Raw genomic sequence first — 26299 nt, forward strand, 5'->3', positions numbered from 1 at the left:
ATGTGTGCTCAGCAAGGCAGTTTTGTGTTTGAGCGCCCCCAAGTTGTGTTTTACTGTAACTTCAGAAGCTCCAGACACGTGTGCAAAAGCGCCATTCTTATTGGTCGAATAGATTTCGACGCGACGCGTCGGAAAAAAAAAACGAACCCGAGGCGTTTTTTTTTTTTTGACGCTTTGGCGCTTGGCGTTTTTTCGCCTCGGTGTGCACACTCTCATTGGTGCCCTTTGTTTAGTCACGAGGCGTTAAACGAAATTCGTCCCGGTGTGAACAGGCCTTGAGTGCGTTAACCCTGAAATCAGGGAAACCCTGGGTTTTCCGTTTCAGAATGGGAGGTTTGTTAAACCAGAGAAAGCAGAGTAAGTCAAATCCGTTTCTGAAAGAGAGGTAACTTTTACTCGGAGTCAGAATCCATGGTTACTTATGCTGTGAACCTAACCTGGTCGGGAGCAGGTTTTATTCTCTAAACTCAAGGTTTCTGCCGGTCCCCTCCCCTTTTTAAAGACGAAGCGGCATGTTTCGCTTTAACCTTCATTGCCCACATTTCCGTCACACAGAGACGGTCTAAGTGACAAGAATGGCTTGTCCTGTTTTGGAGGACCCAATAGACGAGGAGGCTGCATTAATTCCTAGAGAATTACATTTACGTCGTGCGAGGATTTTGAGACCTAGACTCGATTTTTTGTCATTTCCCCATACGTTTTTGTTTGAGCGTTACCGTTTTTCGTTGCAGTCAATTACATATATACAATGAAAACAACATTAGATATGTATTGCTATGTAGATGTTTCATATGTCAAATATTGTCAACAAAGCTTACATCCATGACATGCTCACATTTGACCTGATTGAATTATGTTTTTATACTTCATTTTTAGCTGCTGCCATGTTCTTTTAATTCCTGCAGGATTGCATCTACATGAAAATGAAATCAGGGACATTGAATTAGATTAATGTAACAATTACTTTTTGGAAGCACAATTTGCTAGCACTGCTTACTTTCTTAATCCCATATAAACTTATACCACTTGATCAGTACAAAGGTAGACAAAAGTTCACTTTTAAAAACACAATTGCATGGATTAATATTAAACTGAGCAACGTTTGCAAGAGGGGGAGGTTAACAAAAAACTCCTCTAAACATTACCGACGTTAAATGCATTTTCCCCCAGATTGGTTCTGTACACTATGCAGCATTTCATGCATTTACACCAGGAATAACACTTAAAAAGTACACCTAAATATAGCCATTTTTTATTTCACACCTTACGCTTTTTAAAAAGTTATTACAGCCAATATTTTATAACAATGATTTAAATGCAAACTTGCGCATTAACTTGAGCAGCTATGTTTTCCACGCTAACTGTCTCTGTTTTGCAGATGCAGCGGTGTTGCTTTTCTTCTGGAATATCTGCTCATATTCACTGTAACTCTGCAGCAGCACGTCAAGTTCAGCTGGCGAAAAATACGCAGACCTCTTTTTTTCCACGGTTGCCATGGTGACTCGTAATATCTGCGCTCCATTGATAGTGGCTTCTTATAGTCGCGGTGTGGACGCTAAACTCCGAATCAGTCCACTCAGAGTTGATTGACCTAACTCCGATCAGCTTCTCTGAAACAGAAAACTCAGAGTTGTTAATCTCCCGATTGACCAACTCAGAGTTCAAGTTTAACCTCAGAGTTGGTTGAACCTCCTTTCTGAAACAGGGGCCTGTTTCAGAAAGGAGGTTAAGTGTAAACTCTGAGTGCATTAACCCTGAAATCAGGGAAACCCTGGGTTTTCCGTTTCAGAATGGGAGGTTTGTTAAACCAGAGAAAGCAGAGTAAGTCAAACCCGTTTCTGAAAGAGAGGTAACTTATACTCAGAGTCAGTGTCCATGGTTACTTATGCTGTGAACCTAACCTGGTTGGGAGCAGGTTTTATTCTCCAAACTCGAAGTTTCTGCCGGTCCCCTCCCCTTTTTAAAGACGAACGACGTATTTTTCGCTTTAACCTTCATTGCCCACATTTCCGTCACACAGACAGAGACGGTCTAAGTGACAAGAATGGCTTGTCCTTTTTTGGAGGACCCAATAGACGAGGAGGCTGCATTAATTCATAGAGAATTATATTTACCTCGTACGAGGATTTTGAGAAGACTCGATTTTTTTTCACTTTTAGCTGCTGCCATGTTCTTTTAATTCCTGCAGGATTGCATCTACGTGAAAATGAAATCAGGGACATTGAATTAGATTAATGTAACAATTATTTTATGGAAACACAATTTGCTAGCACTGCTTACTTTCTTAATCCCGTATAAACCTATACCACTTGATCAATACAAGGGTAGTGTTGCAGCGTGTGTGCTGAGCGGGGTGCGATCCACGAGAGACAAGGGGACAAGGGGAGGGGCGATTGCAGGTGCAGATGGGGGGGGGGTGAGCACGGAGCAGAGGTGTGTGCGGGGAATATATTGTGTGTTCGGAGGACGGAGCACTTAGTTAAATAAAGATAAGGTGTCATTCCCAGAATAACTGTTTTGGAGTCATTCTTAATCCGCTCTGGAGGTTGAGGGTTTCCAACGGGAAGTGAACCCCGAAGGAGAATTCCCTTCAGCCCTGAAGGAAATCTCCCCTGAGCTTCTGACCACGGTCGGTCGGAAAGACGAGAGAAAAGAAAGGAGAAGTCTTCGCGCAGCGAAAGGTTCAACAGTAGACAAAAGTTCACTTTTAAAAACACAATTGCATGTATTAATATTAAACTGACCAACGTTTGCAAGAGGGGAAGGTTAACAAAAAACTCCTCTAAACATTACCGACGTTAAATGCATTTCCCCCCAGATTGGTTCTGTCACTATGCAGCATTTCATGCATTTACACCAGGAATAACACTTCAAAAGTACACCTAAATATCACCATTTTTTATTTCACTCCTTACGCTATTTAAAAAGTTATTACAGCCAATATTTTATAACAATGATTTAAATGCAAACTTGCGCATTAACTTGAGCAGCTATGTTTTCCACGCTAACTGTCTCTGTTTTGCAGATGCAGCGGTGTTGCTTTTCTTCCGGAATATGTGCTCATATTCACTGTAACTCTGCAGCAGCACGTCAAGTTCAGCTGGCGAAAAATACGCAGACCTCTTTTTTTCCACGGTTGCCATGGTGACTCGTAATATCTGCGCTCCATTGATAGTGGCTTCTTATAGTCGCGGTGCGGACGCTAAACTCCGAATCAGTCCACTCAGAGTTGATTGACCTAACTCCGATCAGCTTCTCTGAAACAGAAAACTCAGAGTTGTTAATCTCCCGATTGACCAACTCAGAGTTCAAGTTCAACCTCAGAGTTGGTCGAACCTCCTTTCTGAAACAGGCCCCTGGTCTCCAAAACAGCAAAACAAACAAAATGATCCCATCAGATTAAATCGGTTTCTTGAAAACATAATTCCACGTTTGACCACAAATTCCTCTGCGTTACAACAAACCAATTCAAAGCTTTTTTTTGCTCCTTAATGCGGCTGTTCGTGACGCTTTCTCTGTTCTTGACCTTCTGAGGATGATCAGCAACAAGAACCAAGGAAACATCCAGTGGAAGTATTTGATCTCTGCTGATTTAGGAAGTTTGCAGTCTGTCATCTTGATGTTGGTTCATTTGAACAGTGAGACGGAAAATCACAAAGAAAATCCTGAAACCCACTTCAAGAATTTATGTACATTTTCCTTTCTTAGAGGGAAATCAGCTTTTGATCCCAGAGTAACCATTCAGAGTTCTGGTTCCCACAGACCAGTTATAGACTCTCCTTATCCACCTGTCACCTGACCTGAAGACACCTGTCTTTTCCTCAGTTGATCACCTGTGAAAAAGACACCTGTCCACACAGTCAGTCCATCCGTCCACCTCCAAACTCTCCAACATGGACAGACTAGAGCGCTTTCAGTGGATCGAAGGGAGAGGATTGTAGACCTGCATAAGACCAGAATGGACTGGCAGGAATTGTGAGTTCTTCTACCTAATTTCCCAGGAGTCTACACAAGAGTGTCCCCATACCAGACCTGGACCAGGACCAGGATGGACCAGGATGGGTGGTGTTCTGGAGCTCCACTGACTACAAATGTCACCACTATTAGTACCACCACTACAAGAACTACATCCACCACAGCCAAGGGTCACCGTTAGTTATGAAAAGCTATATCTAGCCTTTTTTAATTTCTACTAAAAATAAAACTTTGACATAATCACATAAAATACATGTATAGGAAATACCTCTCTGTGTACACATTAGGAGTCCTTAGTGTTTTTAGTGACTAAAACACTGATTTGGTTTGTCTGAATGAGTCCTAACGGCTAATAATGAAAGCAAAGTGGGTGTTTAACGTTGTCTGGTCTGCTGCTGTCTGGACGGGCCGTCCTGAACTCCCGTGGTTTTAACGGCAGTTTGGTGGTCACCGCATGTCAGTGGATGGCGAGTCTACAGAAGAATGGACACCACGTGTGTGGAGGGACACCAGGTTCTCTGGACTGGGTGCAGCGATGCTGGCGGCTTCTCCAGGCGAGTCTCATCCACAGAGGACGGCTTCATGCAGACTTTAGGTCAGTGGGACGGGCCGACGACTTGGACAAACAAGTCTTTCCAGATGGACAACTGTCAGGAACCAGAAAAAAGGTTTCCTACAAGGATGAACTGAAAAGCCTTAAAAACCCTCAGCACCATCAATTTAGAGAGCCACTCCAATGATGTTTTAACATCTTTTTTCATAATGAAGGACATATATAGAAACATTCAGGATAAAATAGCATCCTGAGTATTTCCTTAGTTCAATTGTTGTACATCAGGAGGAGATAAAAAAATCTCGGTGGAAAAACATTGTAGTTGTTATGAATTAACTACAATGGGCGGGGCCACAAACTAGATGAAAGCATTTTTTATTTCTCTAAGAGGACATGGACTTTGGTTTGAAAGAACCTAAAACTTGTATTTCTGTTTTTGTAAACCGCTATGACGTCCTACAGAAACCTCTGTGGGGAAACCTTCGTCTTTATGGAGGTCCGTCTGCATGTGAGAAGAGAAGATGGGCGTAACCTTTGGTATGCGGCATCAGGAAGTCTGATGTCACAGATACAAACTGAAGGCAGCACGAAGCAAAAGGAACGACCAGACTGGTTCTGCTTTGATCCACCAGTTTCTGACCAACAGCCCAGAAGGTTCAGACCTTCGTTTACTCAGAAAACCTGAAGTTCTGAAGAACTTTTGATTGAAAAACCGCGACAGCGTTAAGAGTCTATTCAAACAAATTTTAAAGTTAGATCTGAAAAAAGAACTGTGTTCTACTCTAAATGCAAGACAAAGAGACAGAAAAGAGTGATTTTTTCTTCTTTTTATTAAAAACAAGTTACAAAGATGTAAACATATTCAACATCAATAATTTTCATGAAAGGAACAAATAAATAAATGAAAAAGTTAGTATTTTCCATTCAAACACAGGATTTTAGCAGCTGAGGTTCCAAACGTGTCGGACAGAAATGACATCACAGCTTTTTCTTACTTCCCTCAAACATCTCAGTTCAGGTTTTCTTGCAATGTCCAGCAGAGCAAAGTCTGAGTAAAGTTTGACACTTGACAATATTTCCATGTTCACGTCTGTCCAGTCAAGCGGGTCCAGAACCAGGGCCCCTTCAGTCCACCTCCTCAATAGTGGGCCCCTGGCTGTCGGCCCGCGCCTGCTCTCTGCAGGAGCCGCTGGGCATCCCTCCCTGATACAGCTTGCTGATGATGGGGTTGCAGACCTTCTCCAGCTCTTTCTGCTTGTGCTGGAACTCGTCTTTGTCGGCCAGCTGGTTGTTCTCCAGCCAGGCGATGGTCTCGTCGCACTTCTCCACCACCCTCTTCCTGTCTTCCTGGCTGATTTTGTCCTTCAAGCTGTCGTCCTGCGCGCTGCTCTTCAGGTTGAAGGCCAAGGACTCCAGGGAGTTCTTGGCGGCGATCTTGTCCCTCTGCTGCTCGTCCTCGGCTTTGTACTTCTCCGCCTCCTGCACCATCCTCTCGATGTCCTCTTTGCTGAGGCGGCCCTTGTCGTTGGTGATGGTGATCTTGTTCTCCTTGCCAGTGCTTTTGTCCACCGCCGACACGTTCAAGATGCCGTTGGCGTCGATGTCGAAGGTGACCTCGATCTGCGGGACCCCTCGGGGAGCCGGCGGGATTCCCGTCAGATCAAACTTGCCCAGCAGGTTGTTGTCCTTGGTCATGGCTCTCTCGCCTTCGTAGACCTGGATCAGGACCCCGGGCTGGTTGTCGGCGTAGGTGCTGAACACCTGGGTCTGCTTGGTGGGGATGGTGGTGTTGCGTTTGATCAGGGCCGTCATGACTCCACCGGCTGTCTCGATGCCCAAGGACAGAGGCGCCACGTCCAGCAGCAGCAGGTCCTGGACGTTGCCCGAGGTGTCGCCCGACAGGATGGCGGCCTGCACGGCGGCGCCGTAAGCCACCGCCTCGTCCGGGTTGATGCTCTTGTTCAGCTCTCGGCCGTTGAAGAAGTCCTGCAGGAGCTTCTGGATTTTGGGGATCCGGGTGGAGCCTCCCACCAGGACCACGTCGTGGATCTGCCCCTTGTCCATCTTGGCGTCCCTCAGGGCTTTCTCCACCGGTTCCAGCGTTCCCCTGAACAGGTCGGAGCACAGCTCCTCAAAGCGAGCTCTGGTGACGGAGGTGTAGAAGTCGATGCCCTCAAACAGAGAGTCGATCTCGATGCTGGCCTGGGAGCTGGAGGACAGGGTCCTCTTGGCCCTCTCGCAAGCGGTGCGCAGCCTCCTCAAGGCCCTCTTGTTCTGGCTGATGTCCTTCTTGTGTTTCCTCTTGAACTCCTCCACAAAGTGGTTGACCATGCGGTTGTCAAAGTCCTCTCCGCCCAGGTGAGTGTCTCCGGCCGTGGCCTTCACCTCAAAGATGCCGTCTTCGATGGTCAGGATGGACACGTCGAAGGTGCCTCCTCCCAAGTCAAAGATCAGCACGTTTCTCTCTCCCGACTTGCCCTTGTCCAGTCCGTAGGCGATGGCGGCCGCCGTGGGCTCGTTGATGATCCTCTGGACGTTGAGTCCCGCGATGACGCCCGCGTCTTTGGTGGCCTGTCGTTGGGAGTCGTTGAAGTACGCCGGCACTGTGATGACGGCGTTGGACACCTTGTGGCCCAGGTAGGCCTCGGCGATCTCCTTCATCTTCACCAGGACCATGGAGGAAATCTCCTCGGGGAAGAAGGTCTTGTTCTCTCCTTTGTAGTCCACCTGGATTTTGGGCTTCCCTCCTTCTGAAACCACCTTGAAGGGCCAGTGCTTCATGTCGGCCTGCACCACCGGCTCGTCGAACCTCCGCCCAATCAGCCTCTTGGCGTCAAACACGGTGTTGCTGGGGTTCAGAGCCACCTGGTTCTTGGCCGCGTCTCCAATCAGCCTCTCCGTGTCGGTGAAGGCCACATAGCTGGGGGTGGTCCTGTTGCCCTGGTCGTTGGCGATGATTTCCACTTTTCCGTGCTGGAAGACGCCCACACAAGAGTAGGTGGTGCCCAGGTCGATGCCGATGGACACGCTCTTGGCCGCAGACATGTTTGCTGGATGACTTTGTGCTGTAAAGACGCGCAGACACAGACGGGAGGAAACGTTACAAACATGAACTTCTGCAGCCGCTCTGACAGAGTCTCGAAAGAACCCAGTCCAGCATCAGAGCTCGGATTCCTCTAGAAGGAGGATTCAGGCGGTTCTGGCTCACGCTCATCTGCTCTGGTCTCTACTCGGTAAAGTTAGCACATCAAGGCTTCAGGTTTCTACTTCAACCAACCAAACATCTCCAAAGCTTCTGTCGTTCCGACTAAAGCAATAAAGTTTGATTGGCATGCAAAAAGGTTTCTATCCAATCTAACAAAAATAAATAAATAAATTTAAAATAGAAAAAGGTTTCTAATTCAGTTTAATAAAAGTAAATAATTAAATTAAAACAAAGTAAAAGGTTTCTAATCAAATCTGCCTTTTCCTCCCGATAGTCTGGATCAAAGCTTTTCCTCCACTTTCCTGCCTTTTCTCTAGAAAGAATGAAGGAAATACTTACAGCTGAGTGATGATGGAGTGATCTGTGAAGAGGAAGGATCTTCTTCTCTTTCTTCTCCTCTGGATCTTCTCTGCGCTCTGCTCTCTTTCTCTAACTGTCTCTGCTCTCGGATCAGCCGCTTTATATCTGCGGAAGCTCACAGCCTGGCTGCTTCTAGACGCTTCACGAACAAAACCGTCGAGTCTGCGGAACGCTCCACAGCCGTTTCCGGTTTGACCCTTCAAAATAAGACGTTTCCTGTTGGACGCGCGTTTCCGTCAGTGAGGCTCAACATTCAGGCGTCTTATTGTGAAACTGGCTCGGGACCACGTGACGCAGCTTCATGAGAACTTTCTGGAGTCAACGAGAGGAGAAGAGAAGCTTCTCGTTCACTTTCATTCCAACTAAAGTTCTGCCGGAACAACCGAAAAGACTCAAATCCATCTAAGTTTATTATAAAAATGAGCAGCTGAAGCTGGAATTTGATTGTTTAGTGAACATTATTATATTTTTGTTTCTCAAAATAATCTTTAAAAAACAAAGAAAATCAGGCAGAAAACAAAAACACAGAAACTGGGTTGAAGTGTAACTAATCCTCTAAATTATTTACATACAGATAGAAAGATACTCTCAGGTTTATTTAGCATTGATTTGTTAAATATGTGTTTGGTTTCTACGCTCACATTTATTTTTATAACATTTTTCTTAAATTGATTGAGTTCCAAACAGAGAAACACAATAATATTAAACAGACATGATAACACAATGTAGTTTATTCTAAAGTGTACTTTGATATTCCAGAAACAAAATGATGAAATATTTCAACAGTCAGTTCAAAGTATCTACAATAACTACCTTAAAGTTTTAATAAAGTAAAAGTACAAACAGGAAAAACTGAACTGAGTGTAAATCTTTAACTCCAAATCTTTAGTTCATCATCCACAAAGTTTCCAGTTTCCACAGTCTGCTGCAGTACCGCGCTCTTCCAGCAGGGGGGCACCAAACCACAGGCAGAGACTTCCAGCAGCTCAGAAGGAGTCAGCCTGAAAAGAAAAGCCTCTGAGATTTCCTTCTGTCAGTCCCAGCTTTGCTTTGCCTCAGCTGCTCTACGTTCAACTGCAGGTCTTTACTCTGAGGAATCATCATCTCACACCAAGAGGATCCGTTCCAAATGAAACAAAGGAGTGCTAACGGTGGCGGAAGGAGGAAGGTCACAAAGGTCTTCAGAGAAAAAGATCAGCTCAGAGGAGAAGTAAAGGGAGTCAAGTGAACACTTGTGTTGTTTAATTTGGATTGTTGGTTTTATTTCTTGGTTCTTTTTTTGTCTGGGTTCCATTTAGAAGAAGAAAGGAGACGTGGAAAGAAACTACAGAGGGATCAAGCTGAGGAGTCACAATGGATTTATGGGAAAGAGGGGAGGAGCTAGACTTCAGAGAAAGCAGGACCCAACGTTCAGATAGTCTGGAGCCCGTCCTCATGTTTCCAGTAGACCATCACAGAGACTTTCTATCTGCTTTTCTGAGGGTGGATTCAGCTGCAGTGACCCTTGTGCTATCCTAGGCACTTAACACTGGGAGTTGGGTCATCTAGACCAGTGTTTTTCAACCAGCGAGATGGTCAGGTGTGCCGTGGGAAATTTCCCTCATTAACTGATCTAAAAACATTTACCATCTCCAGGATTTCAGCTCTTTGTTCATCCAAACAGGCCCTGATAAAACACTGAGAAATTAGGAATATGAAAGATCGTAAAACACCTTTTTCTTTGTATTTATTTAATTCTATTAAAGACATTTTGATAAGAATGATGGTACCGCGATTTATCCGCGATTTAGCCTTTTGTCCCGCCCCTTCAACTGTCTCCACCAATCATTTTTGAAGGTTTAATCACATGTCATCAGTCTGACCAATCAGAAGTGGTTAAAGTCTTAACTTCCTTGTTCCAATTTAGCTCGTAAAGTCTCTCAGTTCCAACATAAATACCAGCTAAAGCTCGTCTTTAGCGGTGTAGCTTTCCACAGAATCCGGTGTCAGACCGTGGAACAAGTGGACAATGAAGCTCAGAGACGCGAGTCTTTCTGCCCTTTTGCGGCAGTTTACACTACATCTCCCATAATGCATTTGGTTAAAGGGACAGCGCCTCGACGCGCAATGAGTCGTCCTTGTTAAATGTCTTGAAACCACAACGAACACACATAAAACCGTTTTTTAATTTCTAACTTAACTTTTATTTCATCTTCTAGAAAAAACAGCTGCAACTTCCTGTTTTTTCTGCCACAATTATAAGAAAAATGCATGTGAGATTGCGGGGTGGATCAATACAGACTATGAATCTCTGCTTTTGTTTATTTTTTTTTGGATGCTGGTGTGCCGCGGGATTTTTGTCAAGGTAAAAGTGTGCCGTGGCTCAAAAAAGGTTGAAAAACACTGATCTAGACCCACTAGACAGTTGGGTCATCTAGACCCACTAGACCAGTGTTTTTCAACCAGTGTGCCGCGGCACACTAGTGTGCCGTGGGAGATGGTCAAGTGTGCCGTGAGAAATTGCCCTCATTAACTGATCTAAAAGCAATTACCATCTCCAGGAAATCAGCTCTTTGTTCATCCAAACAGGCCCTGATAAAACACTGAGAAGTTAAGAATATGAAATATAATAAAATTATTTTTTCTTTGTGTTTATTTGATTCTATTAAAGACATTTTGATAAGAATAAGGGGATACCGCGATTTAGCTGCAGCTATAACTGTGTAAGGAAAGTCCCGGCCCTTTAATTGTCTCCACCAATCATTCTTGAAGGCTTAATCACATGTCATCAGTCTGACCAATCAGAAGTGGTTAAAGTATTCACTTCCTTGTTTCGATTTAGCGCAAAAAAGTCTCTCTGTTCTAACAAAAATACCAGCTAAAGCTCGTCTTTAGCGGTGTAGCTTTCCACAGAATCTGGTATCAGACTGGAACAAGTGAACAAAGCCATGAAGCTCAAAGACGCTGGTCTTTCCGCGGTCGGCGGATTACAGGCACTACATCTCCCATGATGCAGTAAAGTGACTGTCTTAGCGCACAATGAGTCTCTCCTCTTAACGTCTTAAAACAACGAACACACATCAGTTTTTGAATCTTTTGACTGTATTTTTAATACATCTTTTAGAAAAAACACGGCTGTAGAGCGGCTGTAGATCAATACAGACTGAGCTTTTTCTTTTTTTTTATTTATCTATTTTTTTTGGATGCTGGTGTGCCGCGGGATTTTTGTCAAGGTTAAAGTGTGCCGTGGCTCAAAAAAGGTTGAAAAACACTGCAATAGACAGTGCTCTGAATTTTTTTTCTTCAATGATTTGTGATCTTCACTGGTGTCCATGGATTACATGAAATCTTTCCACCTTTATCCACCTTTGTCATGGTAGGGAGAACACCTTAATGGAAGGGGTGGGGGGGGGGTCATCTAAGATAGCCCAAGGGTTAAGGAGCCAAAACACACAGAAAATTTAATCTTGTTTTCTAGAAACAGATTTAATCTGATGGGAATGTTTTCTTTGTTTTGCTGTTTTGGATTTTCAGAGGCGAGACGCAGATAAATATCAAAGAATGTTTACCAGAGAACGACTGAAGAATGCACCGTTGACCGTAAAAGCAAACAAACCAAGGTTTCTGTCACACGGTTCAGCTGGTGAACAGATGACCCCAAGATGCATGATGGGAAAGGGATAAGCCAGCAGAGACAGTGATGGGCCTTCTGGACACACTTTGGTAGAAAATCTTGGAAGTGAAGGTTTTCTTTCATCCAGGTGACGCGGTCTAGTCTTCCAGAGAACTTGGAGTGGACACGAACAGACAGGGAAAGTCTTCAATCCCAGAAGGCACTCGTTATGAAGATGAGGGGGAGGCAGACGCAGGAAGTTCATGACGAAAACCGCCTGATGTCAGACGGACCCACACATCAAGACTGTTTCAGCAGGACGAGGCTTCCTTCCGGTTCAGGAGGGGTTTACAGCAGCAGCTGGAGGCGTTAACCCAGTGCTTCTCAGTTATTTTTTGCAAGGCCCCCCCTAGGAAAAAGAAAACGCCCCCCCCCCCCAACACACACACACACATTTGCTGCAGTGACAATATATTGGGTTAGTTTCTATATAAATGTTGTAAGTATAACTAAAATCTTTTAACATTAACAAAAGAAAAAAACAATTTAAATCCACTTTCAACAAATATTAACTTTATTTTGCCACAGAAACCCTGTTCTAGTCTAAAACAGAAAAGAAGCTTAAAGTGCCTGAAATAAAAAAATCTATCAGTATTTATTTAAACTAAAAACATTTTGACCAACTGAACCATTTGATGCAGAGAAAAATAATTCAATCAATAAATAACATTAAATTTAAATTGATCTGAAACATGAAAACAGCAGCACCAATAACATTTTTAGTCTGAAGAAATAGGTAAATACATTGTTCTGATTTATTTTCTAAATATTATTAAAATTAAATATTATATTATTTTTTTATGATGTCATAGAGTGCAGCTGTTTTCCTGCATCACCTGCTGTCTGTATGTCAAATACTGACACCAACTAAACCACAGACAGACAAAGAAAACATTGATGGAAAATAAAGACGTCATCAAAATGTCTACAATAGATCATAAAGAATGACATTATTAGCATGAGCTGAGGAAACTGAAGGCCCAGAATGATCCTGGTGTTGCGCAATAGAGGCATCTCTCCGCGTGCCCGTTCCACCTCTCTGCCTGAGCCCACTACCCCTCCCCTCTCCTTCTCGCACACGCGTGTGACGGGAGCAGCTGCAGGGACGGCAGTCCACAGTTTCAGGCTGTTACAAACTCTGTGATATAAGAGATAAGAGGAAAACAACAGTGGAGCAGATTTTTTTCCAAGCACTGAGCCGCTGGCACAGCAGCCCCCCTTTTACGCCCTGAGCAACTGCCCGTATGACCTGTGCCTAAAACCGCTACTGCTGCACGCCCCCCCTTGCATCGCATCCCCTCAGGGGGGGGCGCGCCCCACTATTTGACATAACTGCGTCAACCTGACCTTCAGTTGAGGATTCGTTGGAGTGCTGGTCCGACACACATGGTTTTTTCGATAATCTGGTTCTACAGTAGCTCTGATTGAGATCCTGGATGTGGTCTCAGGTGAGGGACAGTCCCCTGATGCTCCGTTCACACCACCCTTGCCAACGGGTGTTCAAGTGACCACTTCCAAATTCCACGTAAACGCACGCAAACGTGCACTTCAGGCTTCCACGTTCAAAACTCTCGCGTTCACACGTTGCTACGCCAGTTTTTATGACCTTTTTTGGACTTTGAGAACAAAACACACGGCCTTTCATCAGGTGTTGAAAGTTTAACCAGTTGAACCTTGACCAATCAGAAACTAAGATTTGGTAGTGATGTATAGATGCCGTCCTTTTATTTCGTGGAAGGGCCGACTCTTTAAAACTGATCATTGAGGAGAAATGAATAATTGCGGTTTGTGTCCGGCTGGAATTCTTCGACACCGAGTCTTTCACGTTTTGGAATAGAGCTGTGAAAGAAAAAGCCTGGAGGCAGATTCACCAGATTTGCACCGCTTTGACATTTGACCCCCAAGCCTCTTCCAACTGTGAGGTCAAGCGCTGGTATGTGCTAAATGCTGACAGAGCGCTCAGGAACGCACAGCACATGTCGGGTGTGTTCTGGGTCCCTGTTGACCAGACAGGGTCCCAGCCTGACCTCCATCGGAGCTGCAGCAGGAAGCTGAAAGCTGGTGAGCAGCCTTTCTCCCTTGAGGAAGAGGAGGATGGACAGTCACCAGGATCCTCTGAGTCTCCAGCTGGAACTGCCTCTCAGGACGACTCGTCCCACTGCTGGAGGGCATTCCAGTCCACCTGGTTGCTGGTGGGACACCGGTCTTAGTATAAAGGGTCCAAGTGTGGTTGGGTGGAGCTGGTGTGTGCACGGGGAGGGGCTTGGGGGTGGAATTAGAGGGGAGGGGCTTGGGCTGGACTTTGTCATCTGTGGTTTTTTAGTGAGAGGCGTTTTGAACTGATGGGCCCCGCCCATCAGGTGTTCCAAACAGGTCAAACAGGAAGTGGCTCCAAGAAGCTAAAATCCCCCAGACATCTATAGAGAAATAAACTTCAGTCATTCTGTTGGTCAGATGAACCGTTCTAGATCTGGTACCTTTTTGTAAACATTTTCTAGATAATCTTCATTTTTTTCATGATATTTCTCTGTAGTTTCAGTGATAAACTGACCAATCAGATGCCTCACTATAAGTGGGTGGAGCCTGCTGGCCGCACGTCCAACACTCAATACATTTGATTGATATATTTGACGTAGCCCGCTTCATGGGTAGGGGTGTGGCCTTCCAACAAGCTCACTCCTGATTGGTGAGAGTGGTTACCATGGAAACTCAAACTGACTTCTCTTGTTGTCTGGGTCTGACTAGCGGTGTACGGATCGTGAAAAAATGGCGACTAGATTGGCTTCATTTGGTTGGAGCTGGAATAAACCATTTCTATGAGGGGGGTGTCACACTCAGTCCAGTTCTCTGGTTCAGTCGGTGGTTCTGAATCTTCTGTGTGAGCCGGATGCTCTGTGTGTTTGAACGTTTTTCATTGAACTATTTTTTTGCAAATCTGAACTAAAGAGAGTTTTTTTTGGGAACGTATTTCCTCTTGACGTCTCCTGTGAGTAGAGGAGGGTCAGAACTCACTGGTTGGTGGAACCACCAGGTTCTATGAGGAACAAGGAAATCTGGTTCTTGAAGGTCATCTGAGGTAATCGGGTTTCTAATCTGAAGACAGATGTCTTCTTTGAGTTTCTATTGATCTGATCAGACGGTTCAGTTATTTGCTGTGTGGCTCTGAGGGGTTCAAACGCAGGACGCTTGTCTCTCTGAAGTGGAAATCACGGTCAGAACAGGAATCAAATGGATCCTGTAAATCATAAATTTGGATTCAAAACATACATTTATGTTTCAACATAAACATAAAAAATGACGTATTGGTTTATTCTTGAAACATGTTTCATCTTCACATGAGTGGATTTTTCTGTTTCTGTTTGTTTGGCTTCTCCCTCCTCCAAAGCGGCCACAGGAGAGGCGTTTAAAGACCAGAAGGTGGGTGCGATTTTTGGGTTGCACCGTCATTTTTTGGTTCTGATCCAAATGTTTATTCACTGGAAGTTTGTATCGTGTTCTGAAGGAAACCATCTCTCCTTCCTCTAAAGGAAGATTTGTGACATTTACCACGATTCTGCAATTCACCTGCAAGGAGAACATGGCGCCATAAATACACAAAGACGACCTAAAAACACGCCTTCACTCATAAATCAGGACAGTACAGTGGTGGATAAAACACCAAAGGTAAAGAACTAAAGGTTTTTGTAGTTTTTCGCTGCTTCCTGTCATGCTGTGAGTCTGAATCTCTGCAGCTTTTGGACCAAATCCCAGTCGTAGATGTTTTTACCTCAGCGGTCACATCTGCATTCCGCTGTTTCTTACAGGACAGGTTGTGACCTCACCTGTCCGACTGCCACATCAGCCACGGCAGCCGCCTCACCTGTGACGCCACAGGTGGAACCAGTTGACCCGCACACCTAAATGACCTCAGCGCCTCAGCGTGTGAGATCTTCCCTCCGAGCACCTTCAGGTCTCCTGCAGCAGCTTCTCCTCTTCAGGCAGATCAAACGGGAAGAAACTTTGTAGATTTTCCATCTTCCCGCCATTTTGGAGTCAGATCCGAGCAGAAGATCCGTCAGCAGAGGCATGAAGCTGCAGGGCTGCAGGCAGGAGTGCGGCGGGGGCAAAAAGACTGCTGACGGGAGGAACCCAGGACAAAACAGGGCTGGGGGGCCGTTCTCAGAGTACTGAGGAGAAAAAAAGTGCTAAACACACAAAAACAATAAATCATCAATCAGCTGATTAGACGCAGGAAAGAAACCATTTGGAGCTTCAGTTACAGCCCTCCCTCCTGAAGGCAGCATGGGGGGGGGGTAGACCTGGGTGGGTGTCAAATTTGTCCGAGAGGACAGGAGGAGCTGAAAACCACCGTTCTGCATCAGAATGAGACTTTCATGAGGCCAGAGGAACCTGGACTGACGGCTGGAACTCAGTTGCTTTTCTCAGAGTCCTGTGGTTTTCTAGGAATGCCGCTCGGGAACAATTCAGGAGGTTTTACGAACTTATTACGGAATAACAAGAAACATCTATGCTGCTGGAATAACAGCCACGCCACGCCGCCATGACTCTGACAGGGCGGGGCCGGAGGAATGCCGAGGAGCAGATGGCCCACATGATGGTTCACGGATGAACCGGGTCACACAGACCCAGACAAAAACATCTGGTCTTATATGTGACTTTTTTTTCTGAGGGCGATGTGTGTTTCTTTTTTTTGTTAATGTTTTTGTTTTGGTTTCCAGATTGTAACGTTGTTTTTGTTGTGAAGCATTTTGTGTTCCAAATGTGTGAAAAGTGTTGCATACTTGACATCAAATCTTACTCCTTCTATATTTGTATTTATACAACACATGTATTCATTCAAACTGAATCAAAGTCCATAACATGTGAAGTGAAAATCATTCAAATATCTTAAATAAAAAGTTTTAAGTTTTTTTTCCCAAACACGATTTCAGGAAACAGTGCTGTAAAGCAGTGTGTCGTCAGCATAGCTATGAAAACAAAGGCCACGCCTCCTGATGATGACCATAAGTGGCAGCCCACGTGTATATTCATTAAAAAAAATTGATCCCTTGACCTATAAGAAGAACATATTCATAATCAATTTAAAGGTCTGGACTGTGATTTGTAATCCTCTTGTTGTTTACTATTACCTCCTTGTGACATCATCAAAGGGTGTGACAGAAAGCGGGTTGTTCACGTTTAGCTGCGTATTGCTACACCTGGATGTGTGCATCATACATATATATGTCCTGAACTCAGACAGGTTACTCCAGTGTTCTGCATTTCTGGGTTTTTGTGCACAATAAACATCTTTTTCGGCTGTAACAGCCCCCTGAAACAGCAGCTTGGACTAGAAAAGCCACAACCTTAACCTCAACCCTGAAGACGGATGAGAAGGTTGTCAAGGGAAGTCCAACCACCAAAACTGACTGACAGTGAGAGGATCTCAGTGACAGCAGACTCCTCCAAGTCTGGACGTCCTTCAGGTCGTCAGAAAGGTCACCAGCGTCCAGCCCAACACGGATGGCAGCAACACAAGCTAACACAAGTTCTTTCACCCAGAAAGAGAAATGAAGCTACAAAATACTTTGGGAGCTGTTTGGTTGGCTGTGGGCACCTGACCTCTAGGCTGTAACACTTTGATCTATCTGTGAAATGGAGGTAGAACCAGTCCAGAACCGAACAGATCCGGAAACATCAGGACAGACAGAAGATTCCTCATCTGCTTGTTTTCCTCTTTGCTCTCTGAGCAGAGGAGCTGATTCTTCCAGACTCTAGTGGCGAACCGGCGTCTGAATGTGCTGCAGGATAAGGGCGGGAACAGTTTAAGGTGTGTTGTCTCATGTGTCTGACAGGAGCTGATAAAAGGGCCGGTCGGCAGCAGGTGGACTCACCACAACATCATGAGCTTCCTCACCTGCGGAGTCCTGCTGCTGGCCCTCACAGCTCCAGGTGAGTCATTGAACGCATCAGAGCTTTATTCTGACGATGGCCGGAAAACCCTTCAGTGTCTGTCGTGTTGCTGTTGTTGTTTATTAGAACTAAAGGTGACAGACACAACAATTAGTTGATTTGTTGAATCTATTAATAAAAACCCTGATGTGGCAGTTTGACCTTTTAATCCAGACTGAGTCACGGACCAGAACACGCTAACCAGAACTGGTTCCTCCTCTCCTGAAGAAGAGACCTGATCCAGCATCAGGGTTTCACCCGAAAACATTCAGCCGCATGTGACTTTGTCTCTTTTACAGTTTTCTTCCTTTGTTCACAAAAGGAAGGGTTTTCAGTAATGAAGGAGCAGACGGTTTGTTTGCTCAGATTCAGAAGATTTATGTCTGAAAAAATCCTGAAAAAACCTTTTCATTCATACTTTTGTTGATTCAGATTTCTGTGGCAATCTTCCAGCTGTTTCAGGTTGAGTCCATATCACTGAGCGTGTAAATGGTAAATGTTGTGTTCTTGTGTGACTGGAACGGTGACTGGAAAGCGCTTTGGGCCTTTGAGGAAAAGCGTCACACAAGTAAAGATGATTGAACATCAGTAGAACGTGACGATGGAGGCGGCTTCCACCTCTCTGTACTGGTGGTGGAAAACAAATATTTTTTCTAAAATCTCAACATAAAAAAAGGAGAACTGTTTTATTTTGTCAAAATGTTCTTGTTTATTTGCTGGAGATTTGTTGAAAACATTTATTGTGTTGAGAGATTTTTGGAAAGTAGAAATGTTTTTCATTTTGAGGGACGTTCATGTTAGCAACGATCCTCTGTGGCCGACGGAAACTTTGCATTGTGGTCAGATTTGCTTGCGGGCGTTTTCTGGTTTGTGTCTTTCGCCATGGGCCAGTCCCACCCTGCTCCTGGGGGGTGGGGGGTGGGTGTTTGCAGAAACACCTCTGAGGAATCTACTGTAGGTGGGTCACATGAACAGAGTGTGGTTTCCGTTGCCGTTGTTGACCGGCTGAACTAGAAAAGTAGGAAGACCCAACTTTACGGGATTAATGATCACCCAAACCTATAGGCCACATGGGGGGGGGGGGGCAGGGATGACAACATTTACAGGAGGACTTTGGTGTTTCCTGGATCAGAGTCCACTTTGATCTTTAGGCGTCGCCGTTTCTGAAGTTCAGCAGAAAAACTTCCACCAGATTCCCGATTCATGTAAAACTAGCAGAGTGTCATCGACATAGAAAAAAGCTGAATCATGCAGACGAGTCAGCTGATGCTCACAGCAATGCATGGATCGTGATCCACATCAGCGTCATCATTAGTCTGTTTCACAAACAAACACAGGCTGCCGCCCTCATCTTAGCCCCAAATGTTCGGCTCATTCCTGGAGGCGGAGAACCCGTCTGACAGGTTCCACCGAGTGGACAAACATCTCACCTCTCTGTTCTCTCTGCAGGGGGACGTGCACAGATCGATGGTGAGTTTGCTTTCCTGTTCACTCCTTCTTTGATTTTCTCTGAACCAATCAGATTCAGCCTCTGTGGATCCGGTTTAGACTGTGTGTGAACACCAGAACAGAGATCAGCAGCACTTTGGCTCAAATCCTGCAGAAACGACCAGAGATAAGATAAGACAGGAATTTATTGATCCCCAGAGGGAAATTGAGTCGTTTCAGCTGCCAAACGAGAAATAGAAGAGTTAGAAAACAAATAGCAAGAATAAGAATAAAATAGTAGTAGATCATGGTAGTAAAGGTACACATAAGTAAGTAGGTAAATACACAGCAGTCCCATGTGGTGTCAGTGTCAGTCTACCTGCTGTCCGGTGGTATTCCTGTTTGCACTGAGGGTGCAGCCGTCTGCGGCTGAACGAGCTCCTCAGGGTCCTCGCCGTCTCATACCGAGGGTGGGAGGGGTCGTTCCAGAGGCTGGACAGCTTGGTCAGCACCTCCTCTCAGCGACAGAGTCCACTGAGTCCAGGGGACAGTCCAGGACAGGGCGAGCCCTCTGGACCAGCTTGTCCAGTTTCCACATGTCCCTGTCTGTCATCCCACCCCTCCAGCAGACCGCTGCACAGAAAAACTGCAACCACAGTTTGATAAAAGCAGCAGAGAGGCAGACGCTGAACCACAGCAGCATCACTGACGGCTCTTTAGGACCTAGAGTGTTCTCAGCTTCTTCCAGGGGAGAAAAAAAGAGACATTTTACTGATGGGAGGTCAGAGATCAGACCTTCAGTTCATGTCAATCACGTCTGCTGCTTCAGACCGATTCTATGGAAACGCAGAAAAGCTCGTCTGAATCCCAGCTTTCATTTGAAACGGAAAACTCCCTTTTCCTCCGCTGTCCTTCCTTCTTGCTGCTGAATCGTCTGAACTCCAAACCTCAAAAACCTGCTCATCCTCATCTCGTCTGCTCTTTCCTGTAATCGGGTTTGGGGATTTTCTTCTTCTCTTCTGAGTCTCAACTCACACCAAATTATTTTCTAACAATGTCTGATGGAGGTCGTCACGATGACGTGCGTCAGGTTTAAAGGAAAGAACAGGTTCTGCGGTTGAATCTGTCAATCACTCTCTGGGGGGTTTCTCTACAACCACGGAGTCAAACTTTGATTCTCATGGTTTCATCAACACATTTCTGAAATGTTTGTTTCCTGGAAAAATGTGGAAATATTTTCTGTTTTCTTTTTGTCTCTTAGTCAGAATGTTTTAAAAAGTCGCTCTGAGGTGGAATCTGGATCAGCTTGAAATGAACAAAACCAGATTTTCCATTTGAAAACAGCTTAACATTTATAACAAACAATAATTGTGGTGAGGACAACACCATTAGGGTGGAACATGGCTACGTTGTTGCTATGGCGATGGGCCAGCATTTGTCTTATTTTTAACATTGAATTTAGTTGTGATTTTGCTATTAAATACAGATTTTAAGTTTGAGTGGCTCATTTAACCTGAATGTGGCACTGTCAGGGTTCTGACTTTTTCCTTAATAAAGAGAAGAACCACACAGGAGATGAGAACTTTTGCTAGACGTCTGCAGAAGGAGAATCGTTCTGTGACAGCAGGAACAGAGGAGTTCTGCCTGCAGTGGATCCAGTTTGGTTTTATTGGTGGCCGGGGTTGATAACATAAAAGTAGGTCATTCAGTCAGGCAGTACAGAACATCATATTCTTGTATAATCAGAACTTTTCAGGTCATTGTTTTCTTACTGAAAGATAGAACTCAGACAATCATATTATGGTGATAATAGCGTGTAAGCAAATGAGAATCACATAACCCTAACAGGCACATCTCAAAAATGCAGAACAGCTGATGTCTCAATAACTGAAGCGTTCTAACGATAATTTTTATCCCATAAATTCAACACAAAAACATTAATAACAATTATTATTAATATCAGGAACACAAACAAATGTTATAAATGTTTTTTTCTCAGCTTCCTAAGCGAAACAAAACAAAACTTGGCCCAGTTTAGCTGATCTCACTTTACTTTTATGTTCACGTTTAAAGAAAAGTTTTCTCCAAATCAAAATGTCTATTTCTCTACTTTACAATCTGGCGGCTCTTTCACGCCATCAGCAAACACAGACGCAGCGCCACGCCGAGTCCTTTGTCTGCTGTTTGCTGAAGGTTTCGTGTCACAAATGTTCCGTGTGAAGCAGCCAGAAACAGATCCTGCAGCTTCTCCTGTCTCCTGCAGTCTGCGGTAAAGCTGCCCTCAACACCAAGGCGGAGTCCAGGATCGTTGGAGGCCAGGCCGCTGCTGCGGGGGCGTGGCCCTGGCAGGTCAGGCTGCATATACCGGTGTCCGGAGGGGCGGCTCTCTGTGGGGGGTCTCTGATAAACAGCCAATGGATCCTGAGCGCCGCTCACTGTTTCAGCAGGTGAGCTGAGCTCTGGTCACATGACCTCACCTGCCTGCAGCTTTATTTACATGTTTGTCTTTTCAGCACCAGCACTGCAGGTGTGGTCGTTTACCTGGGAGAGACAGAGATAAACAACAGTCCTAACTCTGTGAGCAAGACGGTGTCCCAGATTATTGTCCATGAGAACTACAACAAGCAAACTCAGGACAACGACGTCTCTCTGCTGAAGCTGACCTCACCTGTGACCTTCAACGACTACATCAGCCCCGTTTGTTTGGCAGAACAGGGCAGCAACTTCCCCGGCGGGACCACCGTCTGGGTCACCGGCTTTGGGACGCTTTCATCGGGAGGTCAGGAGGTCACCTGGTTACTTTGTCACCTCTGAAAGTCTGGAAGAATAAACACTTCATTAAAAAGCTTAATTTTTAAATAAATGTTCCTATCAACATTGTCACAAGAACAGGCAGACGGCTGGATCCAAATGCAGCAGGTTTATTAGCTCAGCTTAAAACCCACAAAGATAAATCAGGGTCAGGCTGGCAGAGGTCAATACCAGACATGAAACCATCAGAGGAGAGACGGGATGGTCCATTTCCAGGCGAGGGTCAGGGCAGGCAGCAGGCAAACAGGGTCTGGGTCAGGAAACAGAAGATCAGGTCCAGATATAGCACTCGGTAAGGAAGGTGGAGTGGCACAACCAATACTTCGCACTGATCTCAGCTCAGTGCAGTGCTTCAGGCTGCTGTGGTTGATTGGGTGAAGGAGAGTCAGGTGTGCAGCATCCAGGAAGTGTGGTTAGAACTCTGGAGATGGTTCCTGATGGTGACCAAAGGGGGAGACAGAGACGTCTGAGAAAAGCTGAACTGATCAAATGACCTGATGGGTTTCTGCTGCCCTTCTAAAGGTTCTTATCTTCATTCTTCTCTTCTCGTTCAGGTTCTACGTCTTCCAGTCTGCAGGAAGTGAGCGTTCCCATCGTGTCCAACTCCCAGTGTAGCTCCTCTTACAGTTTAACCAGCAACATGATGTGTGCTGGTCTGACACAGGGAGGGAAGGATTCCTGTCAGGTGAGTCCCGCCCACCAACATGACCCTCAGATTCACTCAGAGGGTCCTTCAGTCCCCCTTAAAAGGTCCTTAACAGTTCAAAAGACTCTGATATGACCTGAGAAAACCCGTGAGGCAAATAAATACTTTCACTTCTTCCAATCATCGTTTGAATGACATGTTAAAGAGGATCTGCGTGCTTTTGGTTGACAGGAGTGAGGGGAGGAGCAGACAGGTTGATGAGATCTTGTTCAGATGTTATCTAGAAAAGATAAGCGAGTCCATTCATTAGCAAATGGAATGAGGAACAGAAAGTAACTTTTAGGATATTTGTCAACCCAAATCCTGAGCTACATGGCAATCCAAGAGCTGATTTGTTTCAGGTCTGCATTAAAACTTCCTGTTAGTTTCAGACTGTTGCTGCAAAAGACAGAATGATGTCACTGAACAGAGTTACTGCTGTTTTGGTTTGTTCTAAGGGAAAAAATGGCCGTTGCCTTGGAGACGTCACACTGCTCTGGGGTCTCATGTGACTTCTGTCTCCTGCATTTCTGCACACATTCACTGATGTGAAACTAGAACAAACCAGGTTGTTCCTGTAGTTTAGAGACTCCTACTGATGGAGGCTAGCAACCGTCTGTGATGTCACACAGGAATCCATCCAGACCGGAAAAACATCCATGATCCAGAAACCCATGTGAGACACAGAGACGGGTCAGAGAAAACCCAACGGGGCTAAAGCTTCAGTCCCAACGGGCCTTACGGCTGGATACCCCTGTCTGCGGGTGAAAAATGGTCAAACCGAGGCAGCTGTGGTTACCTGGACAAAAGTGATCGGAATAAACGCCTCATCAGAATAAAAATACATCGGAGTACTGCGATCCGATCAGACTCATTCTGTCATGTGCGGGGGGTGGCTCGAGAGCCGGTAGGACCCAGATGCAGAGGCACGAGGATCAGGGACTAGTGGTTTTAATAAACAAAACCGAACACAAAGCGCTGCAGAGCAGGTTTTCAGAACAAAACAAAACTTACTTGATGTGGCGAGGAACAAGGAACTAGACAGCATGACATGAACACCAACACAGAGTTAATGGACCAGCGCAGGAGGAAGGCAGAGACAAGACTTAAATACAGACAGGGCAGACAAGACACAGGTGAACACGATCAGGGCAGATGGGGACCAAAGGAAGTAAAACTCAAGAAACAAGACAAGACAGGAAACCTTTCAAAATAAAACAGGAAACAGAACCAAACAAGACAGAACAAGAACTAAAACGAAAAACAAGACATAACAAACTCAAAACAGGACTCATTCGGATCATTTGGATCATAATTTCTTTCCGATGGAGATAGGTCATGCCGATTGTTGATCCGATCGTGGTGCATAGAAGCAGTTTTTTCCAACCGTGGGTGGGTCACTACTGCTCTGGTTGACGTCGAGCGTAGACGGTGTGGCGCTTTGGAGCGCGAACGGGACCGGCCGGCTGCTCCACGCGGACTCGTAGATTCCTGATTTTGGGTAGTGGAGGGTTCTTTGTTACGGTGTGGCGCTCCAGACGAGGCTTCGGACCGCAGTCCGTCTGGCCCCTCTGTGTGATCGAGCAGCTGGACTCAGGAAAACCGGGTCTCCGAGCTAACGGAGGCGGCTTTTCAACGCAGAACTGCCGGCGCCAAAGAACTGCAGAAATGTTATCTAGTTGGGATTGTCACAGAAATCCCAACTTTCTGACTTTGATTGCAAACAGTTTGGAGCTCATAACTAACATGTCTGCTGTCTGCAGGGAGACTCCGGTGGTCCTCTGGTCAGTAAAAATAATGACACCAGGTGGATCCAGGCCGGAGTGGTGAGCTTTGGAGATGGATGTGCCAAGCCAAACACCCCAGGAGTCTACGCCCGGGTCTCAGAGTACCAGACCTGGATCAGCAGCCGGGTCAGTGGGACCCAGCCGGGGTTCGTCAGCTTCGTCAGCGGCTCCTCCAGCATCTCAGCAGCTCACTTCATCTCCATGGCTGTGCTGCCCGTCCTCTTCTCCGTCTTTGTCCTCTTCTGAGAGCTTTAAAGAAGCTCTCCAGGACGCACAGAAACTCTGGGTCAGAACCTGCAAAGAAGTTCACTTTAGATGAAAAACCCTTGAAAAAGCTTAGTGTCACATTTTCGTCTTATTCTGTAGTTTGGTTCCAGAACATTCAGAGACTTATTTTCTATGAAAGAAAACCAGAAGACGGGAGAGCAGAAGACAAATCTGACCAACAGAAAACATCCTCCAGTCCATGTTTCAGGATTGTCCTGTAAAGTCAATCCAACTATGTTCCAGATGTCTAACAGGGTTCTGGGTTCAGTTCTGGATAACCAAACACCTTAGAAATGTTAAAACGATTGTAATTCCTCAGAGATCTTTGATTGAGGCTGAAGGCTTCACATTATTATCTGAATATCTAAAAACAGGAACTTTAATAGAATCACAGTGAATTCAGTTTGGTTTTAATTTTTCTAATGAACTACATTTTAATTACAAAAATTCTTATTCGTTTCCAGAAACCTGTTGTGTTCAGTTTGTCCCTCTTGAGCTTCTGTACAGAAATGAATCCTACTTTTCTCTGATGTGGGTGTAAATGAAGGGAATGTGCTTTTAGCAGGAATGTCTGCACTGATGAAGTCTGTGAACTCAGGAGCAGCTTTGCTGATCCATGAAACTTTCTGCTCTTTCACTTTGTTTTTCTGCTTATAATTTTAGTTCTGGATGTTTTACTTTTATGATTTATTCCTAAGGAATTTCAGTCATCGCTGCAAACGTGTCATCTCTTGGACTTAAAGATGTTTGTGGTTGAAGGACCAAACTCTGTTTCTTATTTCTTCCTGTATTGATTTTAAAGACAAAACATTCAAATAAATCCAGTTTTTGAACTTCTGGGGCTTTGATGGAAAGTTCTTCTGAGAGTGAGTCATGTTTAGGAGAGGACAACCCAAACCCATCTCAGCAGTGCATTATGGGAGTTTGGGGTCTGGGGAGACTTACTGTCCAGACAGAACTCAGGCTGGACTCAGATGCAGAGTTTAGAGCTTTTAATTCCAGGTAAAGGCTTTTGCTGTGGCACGGGATAAAGGAACACTCAGACTATTTAAGACACAACAGAAGGCTGACAAGACATGACGCTTACTGAGGGCTGTCCGGTCTCTGTATGACCAGCAGGAGATGGTTTGCATTGCTGGCAGTAAGTCGGTTCCTGGTGGATGTTGGATTCTGACAGGGCTGCCTCTTATCCCCAGTTCTGTTCATGGTCTTTACTGAAAGAGTTTCTTGGTGCAGCCAAAGGCTGGAGGGGGTCTGGATGGGGTTAGGGTTACAGAGCCCTACCAGCCCTGGGAACGCCCCAGGGTCCCCTGAGAGGAATTGGATGGAGAGAGGGACGTGTTAAACATGGTTTGATACCAAAACGGAGCAAAGGCACAGACTGGGAGGCAGTCTGCAGTCAGAACATACCATCTCTTGTTAATTGGTGCAGCTGCAGTTTCAATAGGCAATGAATGGGGAGAACACCCATTGGACAATCAATCTGTTAACATCCCCAGTTGCTCACATATTATTTACAATCATCATGGAAACCAAAACTGCATCACATCTTGGTTTAACTATGACCAAAAAAAGAATGTTTTAAAGGTAAGTAGCTTTAGTTTAGTAGCTGGTTTAGTCATCAAATCAGCAACCATCTGATCTG

At 45.2% G+C, this 26299-nt stretch overlaps 2 protein-coding genes across 2 annotated transcripts; one reads left to right on the top strand and one right to left on the bottom strand.

Moving 5' to 3' along the window:
- Positions 1-5617: 5617 nt before the first annotated feature.
- On the bottom strand, positions 5618-8249 carry LOC111947725 (heat shock 70 kDa protein 1). The gene is made up of 2 exons (XM_023957236.1): positions 8073-8249; positions 5618-7593 (listed from the first exon to the last, which is right to left on the bottom strand). Exon 2 carries the CDS (start codon positions 7571-7573, stop codon positions 5654-5656), a length of 1920 nt encoding a protein of 639 aa, XP_023813004.1. The 5' UTR covers positions 7574-7593; positions 8073-8249; the 3' UTR covers positions 5618-5653.
- A 9225-nt stretch (positions 8250-17474) lies between these two features.
- LOC101170186 (prostasin) lies at positions 17475-25492 on the top strand. The gene is made up of 6 exons (XM_004071096.4): positions 17475-17676; positions 19126-19146; positions 21368-21551; positions 21618-21883; positions 22470-22600; positions 24364-25492. The coding sequence occupies exons 1-6, from the start codon at positions 17628-17630 to the stop codon at positions 24631-24633; spliced, it is 921 nt and encodes a 306-aa protein (XP_004071144.1). The 5' UTR covers positions 17475-17627; the 3' UTR covers positions 24634-25492.
- The last annotated feature ends 807 nt before the right edge of the window (positions 25493-26299 follow it).

This window comes from Oryzias latipes, chromosome 8 (assembly GCF_002234675.1).
Source record: "Oryzias latipes chromosome 8, ASM223467v1".
Classification (NCBI taxonomy): domain Eukaryota; kingdom Metazoa; phylum Chordata; class Actinopteri; order Beloniformes; family Adrianichthyidae; genus Oryzias; species Oryzias latipes.

What these genes read in the sequence shown, in the direction of transcription:
- LOC111947725 (XM_023957236.1), bottom strand. Translation starts at nt 7,573, where the DNA reads ATGTCTGCGGCCAAGAGCGTGTCCATCGGCATCGACCTGGGCACCACC.
- LOC101170186 (XM_004071096.4), top strand. Translation starts at nt 17,628, where the DNA reads ATGAGCTTCCTCACCTGCGGAGTCCTGCTGCTGGCCCTCACAGCTCCA. An exon ending in GCTGGCCCTCACAGCTCCAG is followed by an intron (nt 17,677 to 19,125) that starts GTGAGTCATTGA and finishes TTCTCTCTGCAG; the next exon opens with GGGGACGTGCACAGATCGAT. An exon ending in GGGACGTGCACAGATCGATG is followed by an intron (nt 19,147 to 21,367) that starts GTGAGTTTGCTT and finishes TGTCTCCTGCAG; the next exon opens with TCTGCGGTAAAGCTGCCCTC.